This window comes from Pseudophryne corroboree, chromosome 3, assembly GCF_028390025.1.
Source record: "Pseudophryne corroboree isolate aPseCor3 chromosome 3, aPseCor3.hap2, whole genome shotgun sequence".
Taxonomy (NCBI): domain Eukaryota; kingdom Metazoa; phylum Chordata; class Amphibia; order Anura; family Myobatrachidae; genus Pseudophryne; species Pseudophryne corroboree.
The window spans coordinates 796066106-796086302 of NC_086446.1; the positions used below are offsets into that span (position 1 = coordinate 796066106).

Consider the following 20197-nt stretch of genomic DNA (forward strand, 5'->3'; position numbering starts at 1 on the left):
GTGCCTGTTCAGGCGTCTCAGACACCGTCAGGGGCGCTAAAACGCCCGTTACCTCAGATGGTCGACACAGACCCTGACACGGATACTGAATCCAGTGTCGACGGTGACGAGACAAACGTAATGTCCAGTAGGGCCACACGTTACATGATCACGGCAATGAAGGAGGCATTGAACATTTCTGACACTACAAGTACCACAAAAAAGGGTATTATGTGGGGTGTGAAAAAACTACCAGTGGTTTTTCCTGAGTCAGATGAATTAAATGAGGTGTGTGATAAAGCGTGGGTTTCCCCCGATAAAAAACTGCTGATTTCTAATAAATTATTGGCACTATACCCTTTCCCGCCAGAGGTTAGGGCACGTTGGGAAACACCCCCTAGGGTAGATAAGGCGCTCACACGCTTATCAAAACAAGTGGCGTTACCGTCTCCTGATACGGCCGCTCTCAAGGAACCAACTGATAGAAGGCTGGAAAATATCTTAAAAGGTATATACACACATACCGGTGTTATACTGCGACCAGCGATCGCCTCAGCCTGGATGTGCAGCGCTGGAGTGGCTTGGTCGGATTCCCTGACTGAAAATATTGATACCCTGGATAGGGACAGTATATTATTAACTATAGAGCATTTAAAGGATGCATTACTATATATGCGAGATGCACAGAGGGATATTTGCACCCTGGCATCTAGAGTAAGTGCGATGTCCATTTCTGCCAGAAGAACGTTATGGACGCGACAGTGGTCAGGTGATGCGGATTCCAAACGACATATGGAAGTATTGCCGTATAAAGGGGAGGAGTTATTTGGGGTCGGTCTATCGGACCTGGTAGCCACAGCAACGGCTGGAAAATCCACCTTTTTACCCCAGGTCACCTCTCAGCAGAAAAAGACACCGTCTTTTCAAACCCAGTCCTTTCGTCCCTATAAGGGCAAGAGGGAAAAAGGCCGTTCGTTCCTGCCCCGGGGCAGAGGAAGGGGAAAAAGACTGCACCATGCAGCCTCTTCCCAGGAGCAGAAGCCCTCCCCCGCTTCTGCCAAGTCCTCAGCATGACGCTGGGGCTCTGCAAGCAGACTCGGGCACGGTGGGGGGCCGTCTCAAGAATTTCAGCGCGCAGTGGGCTCACTCGCAAGTGGACCCCTGGATCCTGCAGGTAGTATCACAGGGGTACAAATTGGAATTCGAGACGTCTCCCCCTCGCCGGTTCCTGAAGTCTGCTCTACCAACGTCTCCCTCCGACAGGGAGGCAGTATTGGAAGCTATTCACAAGCTGTATTCCCAGCAGGTGATAATCAAGGTACCCCTCCTACAACAGGGAAAGGGGTATTATTCCACGCTGTTTGTGGTACCGAAGCCGGACGGCTCGGTGAGACCAATTTTAAATCTAAAATCTTTGAACACTTACATAAAAAGGTTCAAATTCAAGATGGAGTCACTCAGAGCAGTGATAGCGAACCTGGAAGAAGGGGACTATATGGTATCTCTAGACATCAAGGATGCTTATCTCCATGTCCCAATCTACCCTTCTCACCAAGGGTACCTCAGGTTTGTGATACAAAACTGTCATTATCAGTTTCAGACGCTGCCGTTTGGATTGTCCACAGCACCACAGGTCTTTACCAAGGTAATGGCCGAAATTATGATTCTTCTTCGAAGAAAAGGCGTATTAATTATCCCTTACTTGGACGATCTCCTGATAAGGGCAAGGTCCAGGGAACAGTTAGAGGTCGGAGTAGCACTATCTCAGGTAGTGCTACGTCAGCACGGGTGGATTCTAAATATCCCAAAATCACAGCTGATTCCAACAACACGTCTACTGTTCCTAGGGATGATTCTGGACACAGTCCAGAAAAAGGTGTTTCTCCCGGAGGAGAAGGCCAGGGAGTTATCCGAGCTAGTCAGGAACCTCCTAAAACCAGGACAAGTGTCAGTGCATCAGTGCAGGAGAGTCCTGGGAAAAATGGTGGCTTCTTACGAAGCGATTCCATTCGGAAGATTCCATGCAAGAACTTTTCAGTGGGATCTGCTGGACAAATGGTCCGGATCGCATCTTCAGATGCATCAGCGGATAACCCTATCTCCAAGGACAAGGGTATCTCTCCTGTGGTGGTTACAGAAGGCTCATCTTCTAGAGGGCCGCAGATTCGGCATTCAGGATTGGATGCTGGTAACCACGGATGCCAGCCTGAGAGGCTGGGGAGCAGTCACACAGGGAAGAAATTTCCAGGGCTTGTGGTCAAGCATGGAAACGTCTCTTCACATAAATATCCTAGAGCTAAGGGCCATTTACAATGCCCTAAGTCAAGCAAGGCCTCTGCTTCAGGGTCAACCGGTATTGATCCAGTCGGACAATATCACGGCTGTCGCCCACGTAAACAGACAGGGCGGCACAAGAAGCAGGAGGGCAATGGCAGAAGCTGCAAGGATTCTCCGCTGGGCGGAAAATCATGTGATAGCACTGTCAGCAGTGTTCATTCCGGGAGTGGACAACTGGGAAGCAGACTTCCTCAGCAGACACTACCTCCACCCGGGGGAGTGGGGACTTCATCCAGAAGTCTTCCAAGTGATTGTAAACCGTTGGGAAAAACCAAAGGTGGACATGATGGCGTCCCGTCTCAACAAGAAACTGGACAGATATTGCGCCAGGTCAAGGGACCCTCAGGCAATAGCGGTGGACGCTCTGGTAACTCCGTGGGTGTTCCAGTCGGTATATGTGTTCCCTCCTCTTCCTCTCATACCAAAAGTACTGAGAATCATAAGAAGGAGAGGAGTAAGAACGATACTCGTGGCTCCGGATTGGCCAAGAAGAACTTGGTACCCGGAGCTGCAAGAGATGCTCACGGAGGACCCGTGGCCTCTACCTCTAAGGAAGGACCTGCTCCAGCAGGGACCTTGTCTGTTCCAAGACTTACCGCGGCTGCGTTTGACGGCATGGCGGTTGAACGCCGGATCCTGAAGGAAAAAGGCATTCCAGATGAAGTCATCCCTACCCTGATCAAGGCCAGGAAGAATGTAACTGCAAAACATTATCATCGCATTTGGCGAAAATATGTTGCGTGGTGTGAGGCCAAGAAGGCCCCTACGGAGGAATTTCAACTGGGTCGTTTCCTACATTTCCTGCAAGCAGGATTGTCTATGGGCCTAAAATTAGGATCCATTAAGGTTCAAATTTCGGCCCTGTCGATCTTCTTCCAGAAAGAACTGGCTTCAGTGCCTGAAGTTCAGACGTTTGTCAAAGGGGTACTGCATATACAGCCTCCTTTTGTGCCTCCAGTGGCACCTTGGGATCTCAATGTAGTTTTAGGGTTCCTAAAATCACATTGGTTTGAACCACTTGCCACAGTGGATTTGAAATATCTCACATGGAAAGTGGTAATGCTGTTGGCCCTGGCTTCAGCCAGGCGCGTATCAGAATTGGCGGCTTTATCCTATAAAAGCCCTTACCTGATATTTCATTCGGATAGGGCGGAATTGAGGACTCGTCCTCAATTTCTCCCTAAGGTGGTTTCAGCGTTTCACATGAATCAACCTATTGTGGTACCTGTGGCTACTAGGGACTTGGAGGACTCCAAGTTGCTGGACGTAGTCAGGGCCCTGAAAATATATGTTTCCAGGACGGCTGGAGTCAGAAAATCTGACTCGCTGTTTATACTGTATGCACCCAACAAGCTGGGTGCTCCTGCTTCTAAGCAGACGATTGCTCGTTGGATTTGTAGTACAATTCAACTTGCACATTCTGTGGCAGGCCTGCCACAGCCAAAATCTGTAAAAGCCCATTCCACAAGGAAGGTGGGCTCATCTTGGGCGGCTGCCCGAGGGGTCTCGGCTTTACAACTTTGCCGAGCAGCTACTTGGTCAGGGGCAAACACGTTTGCTAAATTCTACAAATTTGATACCCTGGCTGAGGAGGACCTGGAGTTCTCTCATTCGGTGCTGCAGAGTCATCCGCACTCTCCCGCCCGTTTGGGAGCTTTGGTATAATCCCCATGGTCCTTACGGAGTCCCCAGCATCCACTTAGGACGTTAGAGAAAATAAGAATTTACTTACCGATAATTCTATTTCTCATAGTCCGTAGTGGATGCTGGGCGCCCATCCCAAGTGCGGATTGTCTGCAATACTTGTATATAGTTATTGTTACAAACAAATCGGGTTGTTTATTGTTGGAAGCCATCTTTTCAGAGGCTCCTTTGTTATCATGCTGTTAACTGGGTTCAGATCACAGGTTGTACGGTGTGATTGGTGTGGCTGGTATGAGTCTTACCCGGGATTCAAGATCCTTCCTTATTATGTACGCTCGTCCGGGCACAGTATCTTAACTGAGGCTTGGAGGAGGGTCATAGGCGGAGGAGCCAGTGCACACCAGCTAGTCTAAAGCTTTTACTTTTTGTGCCCAGTCTCCTGCGGAGCCGCTATTCCCCATGGTCCTTACGGAGTTCCCAACATCCACTACGGACTATGAGAAATAGAATTATCGGTAAGTAAATTCTTATTTTCTTCCCCAGAATCCTTCTCCCCACGCCTTGGACAGTATACTCACTAAGGGCCTTTGTTAGATGCTGCAGGGTCCGTGTCAACACCCTTTGTCGGTATTGCGTCTGCGACGTTATGCAAATACCGCTACATGTCCTGCCGTGGTATACAGCCGTGCATCCCAATGTGCAAGGACTCTGTGAGTCTTCAGACGCAACAGTCGGTCGCATCATCAAAACTTTCACCAGCCCTTGTATAAGCCATTACACATCTGAGTACGCAACCACATCAGGGACACGCCCACGACACTCGGATAACGTGGACCATCCCTGTGCATCTATTTAGTCACCTACCAGTGTAAACAGGGAGGAAACATATCCGAGATCTTCCTCCATTATTATATGGTTTCAAATAATATATTCTGTCCATTGTACAGTTATAAATGGACAGGCGCAAAATTCCTGTTAATCAGTTGAATGATGCATCTCATTATGGAACGGTGTGATGCCGCTGTACATCCAGGCGCTGGTTCTCTCTATCCGCTTCTCTCTCTCTCTCTTCCAGCAGGTGGACTTTCCTTCCACGCTCCTCCCTGGAACGATATGTACATACAAGGAGCGCCGTTTCCCATTCCTCGCCATCAGGCTGGAAGCAGTCGCGGTGCGCCTGAGCAGCCGCATTTCCCACCGCCTGCACCTCGCATCGCACAGCAACCTCACAAGCCCACAGCGAATGCACAGACCGCCACGGAGACACAGAGCACCGAGTGTGAGCGGAGCGGGAACACTAGTAGTAAGTCCAGCAAACATTAATGCGCACATACAGGGCTTATAGTACAGCACAGTTCTGCAGGTAGACGTGGGTGTAGTATGGTTTGCCGGTGGTCCGGGTCCCGGCGACCAGCATATCGGCGCTGGAAACCCGACCGCCGGCATACCGACAGCTCGCCAGCAACCCGAAGACCACCTGGTAGACGTGTGTGTAACCACAAATGTGTTATCCTGTTGTGCTACTAAGGGAATACTTTCTTTTGTGTGTGTGTGTGTGTGTGTGTGTGTGTGTGTACACACACAATAGAAAGAGAGGCAGTCAGAGCAGGAGGCAAAGCAGAGTATAGAGAGGGAGCCACAGAGGGGCAGATCTGGGTAAGGCACACTGAGGTGGCTCATGGTCCAATTAATAGTGTGTATGTATGTATGTATGTATGTATGTATGTGTATATATATTGATAAAGCTAAATTTTTTATCGTGTATATAACCCTTTATGAGGTCTAAGAACACTGTACGCTATCTACGTAAGAAGTACCGTAAGGGTACGCAAGTTGCGTATCGATCGCTTAGCCGTGATCGAGACGCTCAGGCGTCACGTTCACTCACGGCCAAGTGATCGCAGGCAGGCAGAATATTGGCTGTTGACTTATCGTAATGATTCGCTATAGCGTAGCAGCGCTCGGGACCACGAGGAGATCACCAGCAATGCAGACGCTCACAACGTTAAACCTTTATATCTATACCTCTAACAATGAAATACACAGTAAACCTTAGTGTGGAGACAATGTGTAAGTGCAACCTTGTGTAACCTGATTACCTACAAAGCTGCTTGAGCGTCACCGACGCTCAGAGAATACTTAACACTATAAAGAATACACAGATACCTGGCTTAGGGTCCGAAACCTATTATATGTATTATGACTATTACTTGCAAAAAGAATCACAGTACAAAGCATACACTACAATATAACATAAACCAACTAATCAGATAACTACACAGGAAATACAATACAATACAATTTAAGTCTAATCGAGGGAAAATACGAGAGAAAGAGAAGAGAGGGAGAGAGAGAGAGAGAAATGGCTCACAGTAAGACAATATGATTACGGAGAAAACTTACGCACAAGGGGAACGATCGCATGCGCCTCGATATCCAGCTCCCGATTATCAGCAATGAGAACCGTTGAAGAGAGTGAAGTTGGATATGGTCGGCCTGCTATTTATGCTCCACACACAATACAATTCAACGGTCCCTACAATCTCATTGTTCATTGGACACAGGAATTCGGCTTCGCATTATAACAAAAGGTCATAGGTTGATTCATACAGGTGGGCTGTGACTATTTCCAACTGCTCAGGTGGGAGGGAAACTGAGTTTCCCGCCGCATGGGTAATAAAGTGCAAATAAAGTAAATGTTCATAAACTTCTTATGCCCATAACTATTCGCACGAGCGATTGATCTGCTTCAAACCAACACCGGAATATTTCTAATTAAATATTCTTCCGATGGATACTAAACACCACTGTATTACTCCTATCTGACCCTTCGTATCAAACAAAGAGGGATTCCTCTGTTCATGAACATTCTATATTAACCAAACTTTCAGAATCTATCAAAGGGACCATGATCTACAAAATACATTATTAGTGAAAATATGTAATGATTGAGTCGCACGCTACGATCGCATAAACTCTACCGTAAATACGCATACCATGCGCCTGCGGGTGCCCGCGACTGTGAGTATGCGCACGTACGGGAGAGCGTACGCATGCGCAGCACGGACCAGTGTGCGGTGCAAATATGGTAGCGTGCATAGAGATATTTTTCTGACTTTGACAGTCCACCCTTTGGCAGTCAATAATAACTGCCACTTCCTGAAAACATTTCAAAAGGAGAAAAATATATGTCAGGGGTTAATTCATTTCCATGGTTGGGTAAGGGAGGAGAGAGGAGTAGGTGGGAAGAGGGTATGACCTAGTGAGATAGCAGAAGCATGTGTGTATGAGTCCATGTTTGGGGGGTCATGTATCATCGTGCCGTACGTGTTGTAAATCAAGCTTCGAGGTATTGCGAAGTATACATTTGAATTCCTTCTTATCCTGTGGTACAGGTCTGTGGATGGGCTGTCAAACTTTACCGAGCTCTTTTCGGATTTTGAACAAAATGGGGAGCACATTTTAGTTGATACATGAATGGGGGAATATGTGATTGCTGATATCTGTGCCTGTATTCCCTATACTATGTGTGTCATTACCTGAGGGTTGTAGAAATGAAGAAAAGACATAATTACGGTAAATGCGGTGGTATTCTATGTCAGGTTAATGTACATCTGTCGGTTGAAGTTTTGTTCGGTATCAGTTGAAAGTCGTCTTCTTTGCGCTGTTTTGCTCATTAAGCGTGAGCAATAAGCTTTGTCAATGCCATTAGATTTACAAAAAATGTTGGGCTAGCGTAATTTTAAGAATTCTAGGGAAACTGGGGATCCATGGCAAAGTTCATCAAGTGTCCATATCTCAAGTGGTCAAAACTTCTTCTTTGGTCTATCCGTTGTCTGTATAGCGTCTCATCAACTTCCTCGTCCAAGGGGGTCTTGTTATCTTGGAGAAAAACCAGAAAAACAGGTGAAAGAAACGGACCGTAGAAATCGCATTTTCATCACATCATTGTTTCTATCGTTGGGTCGTAAATCAAATCCAGGTTAATTACAGTTTCCTCACTCCTCAAACTCATCACTCTGGTACTTTGTTTGCACCTCATTAAAGCCTGCCCGCATCTAAATATCAATCCAATCGATATAACGACACCTAAGATACATAGTAGAAACTTCCCAACATCCATTATGACTCCTTGAGCCCAGTCTCCTAAACCAGAGAACCAATTTCGCGGGTTCAACCATGACACCCAACCAGTCAGCTCATTACCTACAGCAGCAAGAGTGAGATTGTGTTTTCGACGAAATTCCCACTTTAATTGGAGAATATCGTCCATCTTTTGGTCTATGACCTCTACCGGATCCTCGGTGCTATTCGTGATATACGTGCAACACTTCACGCCGTACTGTGTTGCTAATGTAACACAATATCCGCCTGTCACTGCTGTGAGGTAATTAAGAACCATTCTATGCTGTACCAGTTCTGTTTTATAAGCCTGGAGTTCTCTTCCAGTATATCTAAACGTGTCATCATACATTTCAGTGATATTATCTAACAAATTGGCGAGTGCGGAAATGTATCTATAATTCATCACTCCTCGAGCGGTGCGAGTGAAATCTAACGCCACCAGAACCTGAATCCCGGTGGATTCATGGATCAGATCAGAGGCCGGATGCTCTAACCTTTCTGACAGTTGTCTTTTAACGAGGTGCTCGTAATGAGTGTGAGTATAAGGAGCTTGGGCACCACGGTGTATGTCTTTCATTTTGTCATGTGTTACAGTCATTACTTCAGGCAATACTCTTCCAATATAACACAATCCTTCAGAGTTTGGGGCAAGCCACTTGTACGCCTTTCTCCCGCATATGAAATATGCATCATCGGGGAGAACATATGGGACGGAGAAAGACATTACCATATTACACACCTTCCAGGTGAAATCTCCTAGCCCTAACTCTTCCATCTGCTTAATGCACGTATCAGGTTGTACGATATGTGCACAGTATCCTGGTGATACTTCTCCAACTCTAGTAATCCTATTTCCTAAAGTGTATCTATACCGGAAAGATTTTCCTCTACTGGCTATGTGGCGTACAAGCTCTGTATCTGTAGGCATTCTATCTGCTCTGTGTGAAAAGGTCATGGTGTGGTCGCTCCATGATACTTCCCAATTTCCCGGCTTTCTGGAATTGGAGATGTTAAAACATAATAGGGACCTATCCACGTGGTATTGGTGGAGCTTCAAACTAGGAGGGCTGGAGATATTAAACCTCCGGTCCACCGGTCTCCCACCATTTAACTCAAGTACCTCCCCTATCGTTAAAGGAAATGGTACTAGCCCTGATTTGCTATGACCCTGAGGTACTTGAGAGCATACCCAACAATCTGTTTTGTTTAATACATTACCCACTAAGGTGTGATAATCACTCAATGGATGCCGGTCCATATGGATATTAAAACTGGATTGGCATTTCTTAATGCACCCATCTTCAATGACTTTGTTACAGAGCCTACAGATACAGTTTTCTTCAGCTAACAATCCGTCACAATTTCTTCTATGGTCAATGCTATCGGATCGTTTTCTGATACTCGCCTTTGCTTGTTGGTTAGGTTGATCTTGGAAAACTACGCCTCCATCTTTATCATCAGAACCCATTCCAGAACCTCTATCGACCTCCATGGTACTCTCGCCGGAACAGACTGCTCTGGTCAACATCATGGTCAACAGGAAAATCCGGATCACAGTCTCTTGGGGCAAGTCCATCTTTGAGGAGGAGACGAAGAAGAGTGAGAAGGAGGAAAAATACATTTGAGGGAGAGGGGATGGGAAGTGGAGAAAAACAATAAAAGGGAGTGGGGAGTCGACAACAGCTCTCGGTCTTCAAGGCTCAGGTGCCGCCTCAGTCCTCCTGGAACAGACACTCCAGTGATACAACCTCTACCGTCTGTTCCTTATCACGGGACTTCTCTGGATCAGCAACCTTCTTGCAGTGGGATGAATGGACCCAAGTCTCTCTCTCAGCAACCTTCAATGCTGTCGTGCTAGTCAATAAGACCTGGTATGGTCCTTCCCATCTGTCAATAAGGCAACCTGAGCGTAGAAAATTTCGTATCATTACATAATCCCCAGGTTCAATGTCCTGACAACTACTATCAGGTAGATCAGGAATCACCAACTTTAGATTATCATTTTGATTCCTTAACTGTTTACTCATGTTAATCAAGTACTTTACAGTTACTTCATTGTTACATTTCAAATCATCCTGAGGGTTAATCATGACATGCGGTTGTCGACCAAATAAGATTTCAAAGGGGGACAGATTAAGAGGGGACCTGGGAGTGGTTCTGATACTGTACAATACAATGGGTAAAGCTTCTGGCCATGTCAATCCTGTCTCTGCCATCACTTTACTCAATTTATTTTTAATAGTGCTGTTCACTCTTTCGACCTTCGCACTCGCCTGTGGACGGTACGGAGTGTGCAGCTTGCTATCAATTCCCATCAACTTACACATTCCTTGAAAGACATCACCTGTAAAATGGGTACCCCTATCGCTTTCGATTATTCTAGGGATACCATATCTACATACAAATTCCTGCACAATTTTCTTAGCTGTAAACATAGCGGTATTTGTAGCTGCAGGAAATGCTTCGACCCAATTCGAGAAAACATCTATACAAACAAGTACATATTTCAAATTCCGACAAGGGGGTAATTGAATGAAGTCAATTTGTATTACCTGGAAAGGGCCGCCGGCAGGTGGGATATGGGATGGTTCTGTTGGTATTGCCTTTCCAATATTCTTTCTCAGACAGGTAAGGCATGACATTGCTCTTTTACTCGCATGAGAGGAGAATCCTGGGGCGCACCAATAGGCTCTTACCAATTTGCACATTCCCTCCTTGCCTAGATGAGTCAGTCCGTGAGCTGCTTCAGCCAGACATGGAAGATATGCTCTGGGGGCCACTGGTTTACCATGTCCATCCGTCCAGAGTCCTGAGGACTCTTGGCCACATCCCTTTGCCTTCCAGACTGCCCTTTCCTGTGTGGAACACAAATTTTGCATTTTACACAACTTCTGTGTGTTGATGGTATTGAATACCATCAGTTGTGTGGTGTCTGTCTGTATGGGGGTAGCAGCTGCTAACTTAGCAGCTTCGTCTGCTCGGCTGTTACCAAGTGATACCGGGTCTTGGCTATATGTGTGTGCCTTACATTTGATAACAGCCACTCTGTCGGGTTCCTGTATCGCTGTTCGAAGCCTTTTTATGTGAGCTGCATGCGCTACCGGTGTACCAGCTGCCGTCATGAAATTTCTGAGGCGCCATAGGGCTCCGAAATCATGGACTACCCCGAATGCGTATCTAGAATCGGTGTAGATATTGGCTGACTTACCCTTAGCCAATTCACATGCTCTGGTTAGGGCGACCAGTTCAGCAACCTGGGCTGAGTGAGGTGGGCCTAGCGGTTCCGCTTCTATGGTGTCTTGGTCATCTACGACTGCGTATCCAGTACACAAGTCTCCCGAGTCTGACTGTCTGTGACAACTACCGTCCGTGTAGAACGTGAGTTCTGCATCTTCCAGTGGGTTGTCACTGATGTCAGGCCTTGCGGTAAAATTTTGGGTCAAATATTCCATACAATCATGTGTATCTTCCTTTGTATTAAATCCTCCTTCCCCAGCACTCTCACCTTCCACCCTTTGTGCCTGACCAGGCACACCTGGGAGATATGTTGCAGGGTTTAATGCACTGCATCTCCTTATGGTGATGTTTACGGGGGCCATTAGTGCCAATTCCCATCTTGTAAACCTCGCTGATGAGACGTGTCTGGTTTGGGCAGAATTCAATAAGGCTGATACCGCATGTGGCGTATGGATTGTGAGGTTGTGGCCTAGCACGACATCTTCGCTTTTTGTCACTAGCAATGCTATCGCAGCAACGCTTCGCAAGCATGTGGGGAGGGATCGCGCTACCGTATCTAGCTGAGCGCTGTAGTATGCAACTGGCCTGCTGGCATCACCGTGTTTTTGGGTTAGTACGCCTGCCGCGCAACCAGCACTTTCTGTTCCGTATAGTTCAAAGGGTTTCCCATAGTCTGGCATACCTAGTGCTGGTGCCTGCGTTAGGCACTGTTTAAGTCTCTCAAATGCCATCTCAGATTCGTCTGTATGCGAAATCCGATCAGGTTTGTTTGAGGAGACCATTTCCTGCAAAGATAACGCTAAAATGGAAAACCCTGGGATCCAATTACGGCAATACCCACACATTCCTAAAAACGTTCTGATCTGTTGCTGGGTTTGTGGCAGGGTCATGTCTCTAATTGCTTGGATTCTATCAGCGGTCAGGTGTCTCAGTCCTTGTGTTAGACAGTGTCCCAAATATTTTACCTTAGTTTGGCATAATTGCAACTTGTCTTTGGACACCTTGTGTCCGGTGTCTGAAAGATGAAACAGGAGCTGTTTCGTATCCTTCAGAGATGCTTCCAGTGAATCTGAACACAGTAATAAATCGTCCACATACTGTATCAATACTGATCCACTGTCTGGTTGAAAAGACTGTAAACAATCATGCAAAGCCTGAGAAAATATACTTGGACTATCTATGAAACCTTGGGGTAATCGAGTCCACGTGTATTGGACTCCTCTGTATGTGAATGCAAACAAATATTGGCTGTCAGGGTGCAGAGGTACCGAAAAGAAAGCGGAGCAGAGGTCAATAACAGTGAAAAATTTGGCAGTGGGAGGGATTTGCATTAGGATGACAGCTGGATTTGGCACTACGGGGAACTGACTCTCAACTATTTTGTTAATCCCCCTTAGATCCTGCACTAGCCTGTAACCCCTCCCCCCACTCTTCTTAACAGGGAAGATGGGACTATTGGCAGTGCTGGACGTTCTTACCAGAATGCCCTGTTGTAGCAAGCGCTCTATTACTGGGTAAACTCCTAACTCCACCTCTGGCTTCAGAGGATATTGTGGGATTTTTGGAGCTATCCTACCATCTTTTACTTGTACAACTACTGGAGCTACGTTTGCCATTAATCCAGTGTCCTGTCCGTCTTTTGTCCAAAGTGACTCTGGTATCTGAGATGTCATCTCTTCTATCTGGGATGGATTCCTATTTGTCATAATGGTATGTGACATTAATTTTGATGGGGAGTCTAACATGTCTCGCACTTCCTGAGCGTGTTTCTCAGGTATGTCCAAGAATACACCTTCAGGAGTACAATAAATGACGCACCCCATTTTACACAGTAAATCTCTTCCCAGGAGATTGGTTGGTGCCGATGTAGCCAGCAAAAAGGAATGCTTGGTATGCAAAGGCCCTATTGTAATCTCGGCTGGTTTGCTAACAGGGTAGTGCTTGACTACTCCTGTTACTCCCATGGCTGGAATTGTCCTACCAGTGGTCCTCATGCCCACTGTCGAATTTATCACTGACTTGGCTGCCCCTGTGTCTACAAGAAAGTTTAAAGTTTTACCAGCTACATTAATTGCGACCTCGGGTTCACTTTCAAGGTTGGCAATCAATTTCACTGGCTGCAGATTACAGGTATGGCCACACCCCTATTGGGTATGGTGACCTCCCTGAATCCCGCTGGCAGCAACTATTTGTGAGGGAGATAGTTGGGAACTACCAGAGGCATGCCAGTCTCTGTTTGGGGGATATCTTTTTGTTTCCCCTGTATGTGGCTCATAACTCCGTTTCTGCGGACCCTGCTCCCAATGTCGTGTGTCGTGTCGTTGTCTAGGGGGTTGGTATGATCTTTGCGAATTTTTCGCTCTACAGTCTCGTGCATAGTGCCCCTGTCTTTGACAAGAATAACATGTTATCATAGTTGACTTACCCATAGGGTTGGATGGTACATACGCAGGCTGTTTTGTGGTCAGAGCCTGTATACTTACTGACATTAGCTTATCACTCTGCGACTCCCTGTGTCTGGTGATGTTTCGGTCGTGATCAATAGCAGCCTCTCTCAAAGTGGACACTGACAGACCTCGCCAACATGGTTGCGTGGTCTGTACCCTTGCCTTTAATGTTTCCTTCAAACCATCCATTAGTACAGACACTGCTATTTCTCGATGGTTTGGATTTGTCCTAATGTCCTCTATACCAGTGTACTTTGCCATTTCTAATAGTGCCCGGTGAAAATATTCTGCAGCTGTTTCTGACTCTTTTTGTTTAATGGAAAATATTTTGTTCCATTTAACAACTGCTGGGAAATACTCCTTTAACTGTAAGTTTATCCTTCTTACGTTATCTTTGTTGTACACATCTGTAAGAGGTACATCCAGATCTAGTCCACAATCAGCTAAAAATTGAGCTGAGTCGACATTGGAGGGTAAACAAGCTCTTAGCAATATCTGCCAATCTTTATTATTGGGCTCTAAAGTGTTTCCTAAGTCTGTGATGTATTTTTGGCTGGCAACTAAATCTTTTCTAGGGTCAGGGAATTCAGACACTATGGTCCTTAATTCCATTCGGGAAAATGGGCTGTACATGGCAATGTTCCTTATGGGAGTGGCTCCTGATACATCTGTTTTCCCATTGGGAACTGCTATTACCCTAACAGGGGTAATTCTAACAACCTCATTCTGTGTAGATTCTACAGCTTGTGGTGAAATAGTCTCAGTATAATGTATGGTGCCGTACTTACCAGTTGATACGACCTCACCTATCCCTCCGCTAGGGGCCTTTACTAATCTCGTGGGTGTTGCTGTGCCTACTGTGGTCTCTGCTATGGTGGCTGCTAGAGAGAGCGCTGAAATCGTTGTCGCTTCGTCCTCTTGATCACACTCCTGAGGAAAGTTCAAAACAGGGTACAACTTGCACGGGTTAATACTTGCATGGGTTAATGGGTTAACATTATCATTAACATTTACACAGTTACTAAGTGGTTTTGTGTTACCCCTTAGTGCGTCTTTCTCCGTAATCAACTTCTCTCCTGATATATATGGTGGCGGCGGGGCCGTGGCAATTAGTTTTCTGTTAGAGCCAGATCCTGCCGCCTGAGCCAAACCTCTCTGTATCTCACCTTCCTGTTGCCACAACTGTAAATAATTATAATGCTGAACTCGTCTCTTTGTTGATTTTATGAGACATATCCTCCTCCTTAAATTTTGTAACACCTCTGGGCTGAAGCTACCTATTCTTGGGAATTTCTCCCGGTCTTGTACCGTCATTCTCTCCCATTCATCACATAAAACCTCTGTGTGACTTCCATATTTCTCACACATGATATACCTGGCCGACCCAATTGGTCGGACCACTGAATCAACCCGAACCGAGGTTGATCGCCCCCTACCTGAACAACTGGCCCCCATAACTCTGCAGGCGTTGCTTGCTCTACCTCTGATCTCTATATCAAGGTCGTCAGCGAACCCTTACAGAAAACCAGATTGTTCACAATAGGCCGACGGTGGCGGTTTACCGAGTACCCCACTCACTCGCCCACGCCGACCAATACGACCTGATCACACCGATATGGTGCTGGCGTACTCGACCCAGGGCACCTATAAAAACCGTTGTTTACTGGAACATGTGAGGGCTATCCGCAGAACACTTACTCTTTCCAGTAAAGGTGAGGTTTGTCAGATAGTTCCTGAGTGACCAGCGAACTTCCCTTCTTGAAAAATAAAAAATTACACAAATCACGTCAGAATGTACAAATAGCGTTTGTGACCCCTTTACTCTAATGGTACTAGGTCAGATTACTAACTACTGTACACAATTACGTGCGGTCCAGTCGTTCAGTACACAAACAACTAAGCTTGTGTACAGAAAGACCAATGGAATCGAAACTTACGACTGCGAATTCCTTCAGCCAGAGCTTGTACGGCCTATATGGGTCTTGCACCAACCCTTCTCGGTGTTGTGCCTCTGAACTGTATAGCGGACTTCCCTGTTTACTGTACCTGGACCTCCTGGTCTGTTATGACCTCCTGGTCTTGTTCTGTACGACCTCCTGGTCTGACCTCCTGGCCTTGTTCTATACTGGTCCGCTATACTCTAATGCTCAAATATTATGTTTAACCAAGGATGCCTCCCTAGCCACCGTGCACGTCACTTACACGCGTGTACCTCACGAGTACTCGACTTTTCTTGTGGTTCAACCTTTAAGTTATATAAACTTATGTAATACAAAAACACTCACTCATCACATGTACACTTTTGCTTCTATTTCTATTTCTGCGCAGAAATTTTTCTTTAGCCCAGCTGTGTTACCAATTAGGAGCAGGATCTGTTAATTTAAATTTTGGATTTCCAAAAATAGACTTGCGTTATTTATCGCCTGTGGCGCTATTTACCGCTTTGCGTTACTTATCGCGTTGCGTTACTTATCGCATTGCGTTAAAAATCAACTTATCGTGACGAGCTACGTGGGCGTAACCGGACGCTCCGTTGCGTAATGTACGCTGCGTGCGTCCGCCTTTGGATTGCGTACACAAGTCTTTTGTTAGGGACACGTGTACGCAAAGCAAAGATCCACCGTAACACAATTTATATTTTTATCAATGTAGATGATCCCTGGTCATCTACCACACAACACACTGACTTCGCCTTATCTCCCAGGCAAAACTGTGTGTTTGTCTATCTTTTAACTATATTACCTTTACTCTTAAACTATGAAATAACGGCAAATCTTTTTTTTTTTGCACTTCTATCGACTATAAAACTGGCAGACAGGAGAGTGATATACGAAAATGAAAAAAGAAAAGAAATGCAGATATATGTGTGCGTGCGTGTGTACGCAAGACAGAAAAATACAGTTTTAAAAGACACTAGCGTTTTGTTCTTACCTCCGGTTCCCGGATTCCTTCAGCACTCTTTTATCTAAGCGAAGCAGACGCTTATCCCGTCAGCACTACGAGACAACCTCCCGCCCTTTGCTGAGGGATAATGTCTGCTGATCTACCTAGTGCAGATATGTGAAGGACAGGACGAGCCGCCAATTGATAAAGCTACATTTTTTATCGTGTATATAACCCTTTATGAGGTCTAAGAACACTGTACGCTATCTACGTAAGAAGTACCGTAAGGGTACGCAAGTTGCGTATCGATCGCTTAGCCGTGATCGAGACGCTCAGGCGTCACGTTCACTCACGGCCAAGTGATCGCAGGCAGGCAGAATATTGGCTGTTGACTTATCGTAATGATTCGCTATAGCGTAGCAGCGCTCGGGACCACGAGGAGATCACCAGCGATGCAGACGCTCACAACGTTAAACCTTTATATCTATACCTCTAACAATGAAATACACAGTAAACCTTAGTGTGGAGACAATGTGTAAGTGCAACCTTGTGTAACCTGATTACCTACAAAGCTGCTTGAGCGTCACCGACGCTCAGAGAATACTTAACACTATAAAGAATACACAGATACCTGGCTTAGGGTCCGAAACCTATTATATGTATTATGACTATTACTTGCAAAAAGAATCACAGTACAAAGCATACACTACAGTATAACATAAACCAACTAATCAGATAACTACACAGGAAATACAATACAATACAATTTAAGTCTAATCGAGGGAAAATACGAGAGAAAGAGAAGAGAGGGAGAGAGAGAGAGAGAAATGGCTCACAGTAAGACAATATGATTACGGAGAAAACTTACGCACAAGGGGAACGATCGCATACGCCTCGATATCCAGCTCCCGATTATCAGCAATGAGAACCGTTGAAGAGAGTGAAGTTGGATATGGTCGGCCTGCTATTTATGCTCCACACACAATACAATTCAACGGTCCCTACAATCTCATTGTTCATTGGACACAGGAATTCGGCTTCGCATTATAACAAAAGGTCATAGGTTGATTCATACAGGTGGGCTGTGACTATTTCCAACTGCTCAGGTGGGAGGGAAACTGAGTTTCCCGCCGCATGGGTAATAAAGTGCAAATAAAGTAAATGTTCATAAACTTCTTATGTCCATAACTATTCGCACGAGCGATTGATCTGCTTCAAACCAACACCGGAATATTTCTAATTAAATATTCTTCCGATGGATACTAAACACCACTGTATTACTCCTATCTGACCCTTCGTATCAAACAAAGAGGGATTCCTCTGTTCATGAACATTCTATATTAACCAAACTTTCAGAATCTATCAAAGGGACCGTGATCTACAAAATACATTATTAGTGAAAATATGTAATGATTGAGTCGCACGCTACGATCGCATAAACTCTACCGTAAATACGCATACCATGCGCCTGCGGGTGCCCGCGACTGTGAGTATGCGCACGTACGGGAGAGCGTACGCATGCGCAGCACGGACCAGTGTGCGGTGCAAATATGGTAGCGTGCATAGAGATATTTTTCTGACTTTGACAATATATATATATATATATATATATATGTATATGTATATATATTATAGTGTGAAGGAGAGAGTGGCACTCAAACGGACTTCTTATTTCACTAAACAAATGGGCGCCGCACGCCTCTGCAGGTTACCTGCAGAGGCGTGCGGCGCCCATTTGTTTAGTGAAGTAAGAAGTCCGTTTGAGTGCCACTCTCTCCTTCACACTATATTGCCCTGCTGCACAGCATCGCATTGGAGGCACCGAGGCACTTTTATTGGCTAGAGACGGAGTGCCGGCACCCCAGCTACGTATATATATCTATATATATATCTATATATATATATATCTATATATATATATATATATATATATATATATATATATATGAGATGAAGGTGAAATGCGTGTGACTCCTCATTGCTCCTACTTGTGTACACTTGGTGAAAAGCGAGTCGGGAGAACACGCTATTGTTCCTTGTTTAGAATGTGGTCATTCTTATAGCAAGTCATTTTTAATTGATGTTCAACTAATTAGATTTGAGTAAGCCCCAGAGAGTGATAAAGTGGAGAGAGATAAAATACCAACCAAGCAGCTCCTGTCATTTTTAAAATACAACCTGTAACCTGACAGGAGCAGATTGGCCGGTACTTTATCTCTCTCTGAGGCTTAATTCATCTCCACTCATGTCAGTGACGTCCCTGTGAGATGTTCCTGCGCTACAGCGGGTGGCCCTGAAAGACCAGCAGTGGGTGTGACTGGTCAGATAGCCTTCTTCAGTCCGAGTACCTGTATGGCCCTTCAGTCACGGACAGTGGAGATTATAGTGCATATGACTCGATGCTTCTAGACACCTGATAAATTGCACGGTGACAAATCACCAACCAATCAGCTACAGTCTGTCATCTTTCAGACTCCGCCTGTAACATGACAGTTATGAGCTGATTGGCTGGTACTCTATCACCGTGCAAAGCTATCCAAAGCTTGATAAATCTGGCCCTTACAATGTTACGAGACAACACCATTCAGTGTTAATTTATATATGAGATAAAGACGGCTGTCGCTAGTGCATTTAACGGGAAGTGTGACCCACATCCAAATCAAATTGTACAACCTGGGCTAGTCAGCACAGGGCTAGTCTGCCCCGCATGTCGCGCCCTCAAAACAGCGGCCCGCCGCCGCCAGCCTACCCCCCTCCCAGCTCTGCCTGTCAATCAAGCAGAGGCGATCACTGGGCTGAGATGGCCATCTGCTCTCTGGCATGCGCCGGCGCACTGATCGGCTGCTGTGCGAAAATGCACCACACCAATCAGGTCTGAATTAGCCCCTGAGTCCTGCCCGAAACGTTGCTGCTTTATGTGCCGCACATGTGTGTGTTCTAATGTACTGTATCTTGTTGCAGCTGACGCCAAAGAAGACAGCGGTTCCGTTAAGCAGAGTTTGTGATGCGCTTTCTCCCGGCAGAACAAGCCTGGCTACCAATGGACAAGGAGCCAGCGGCCCATGATAACACGAGCTGTAACGATGGTTTATGTTTGTTTTTTCTTTGATTCCCCGGTTAAATTATTGTTGGAAGGCGTCCTGTGTTTGTAGTGAGGGAGGAGGGCTACGCTGCGAGTACTGAGATATTGCAGCAGCACAGCCCAATAAAAAGCCTTTTCTTTCATCTGTGAAGTCTCCTCATTCAGTTACTTCTCTGTGTGTAGCACGTTGTTGGTGCAGGGTCTGCATACGTCCCTGGAGAAGCTTGTATTCCGCTTGTAGCAGAAGTAATGACGCTTTTACCTCTTGTTAGGATTCCGATATTAAAGGATTACTAGTCCCAGTAAGAGAGCCATTAATAACAGTGACAGCGCTTCATGGCACTCATTCCGAGTTGTTTGCTCGTTATTTTTTTTCCGCAACGGAACGATTAGTCGCTAATGCGCATGCGCAATGTTCACAGCGCGCCTGCGCCAAGTAAATTTGCTAAGAAGTTTGGTATTT

The 20197-nt window shown here is 45.8% G+C and overlaps 1 protein-coding gene across 4 annotated transcripts in view; it reads left to right on the forward strand.

Annotated features, from left to right (window-relative positions):
- LOC135058277 (homeobox protein NOBOX-like) overlaps nt 1–19877 on the forward strand; it is a 113610-nt gene extending 93733 nt beyond the window's left edge. For 3 of the 4 annotated variants that reach the window (XM_063963799.1, XM_063963797.1, XM_063963798.1), the window contains 2 exons: nt 5036–5263; nt 19614–19877. In XM_063963799.1, coding sequence (XP_063819869.1) covers nt 5036–5263; nt 19614–19657 — 272 coding nt within the window. In that variant the 3' untranslated portion in view covers nt 19658–19877. The remainder of the gene's footprint in view (nt 1–5035; nt 5264–19613) is intronic. The other variant, XM_063963800.1, reaches the window with a different exon arrangement.
- The last annotated feature ends 320 nt before the right edge of the window (nt 19878–20197 follow it).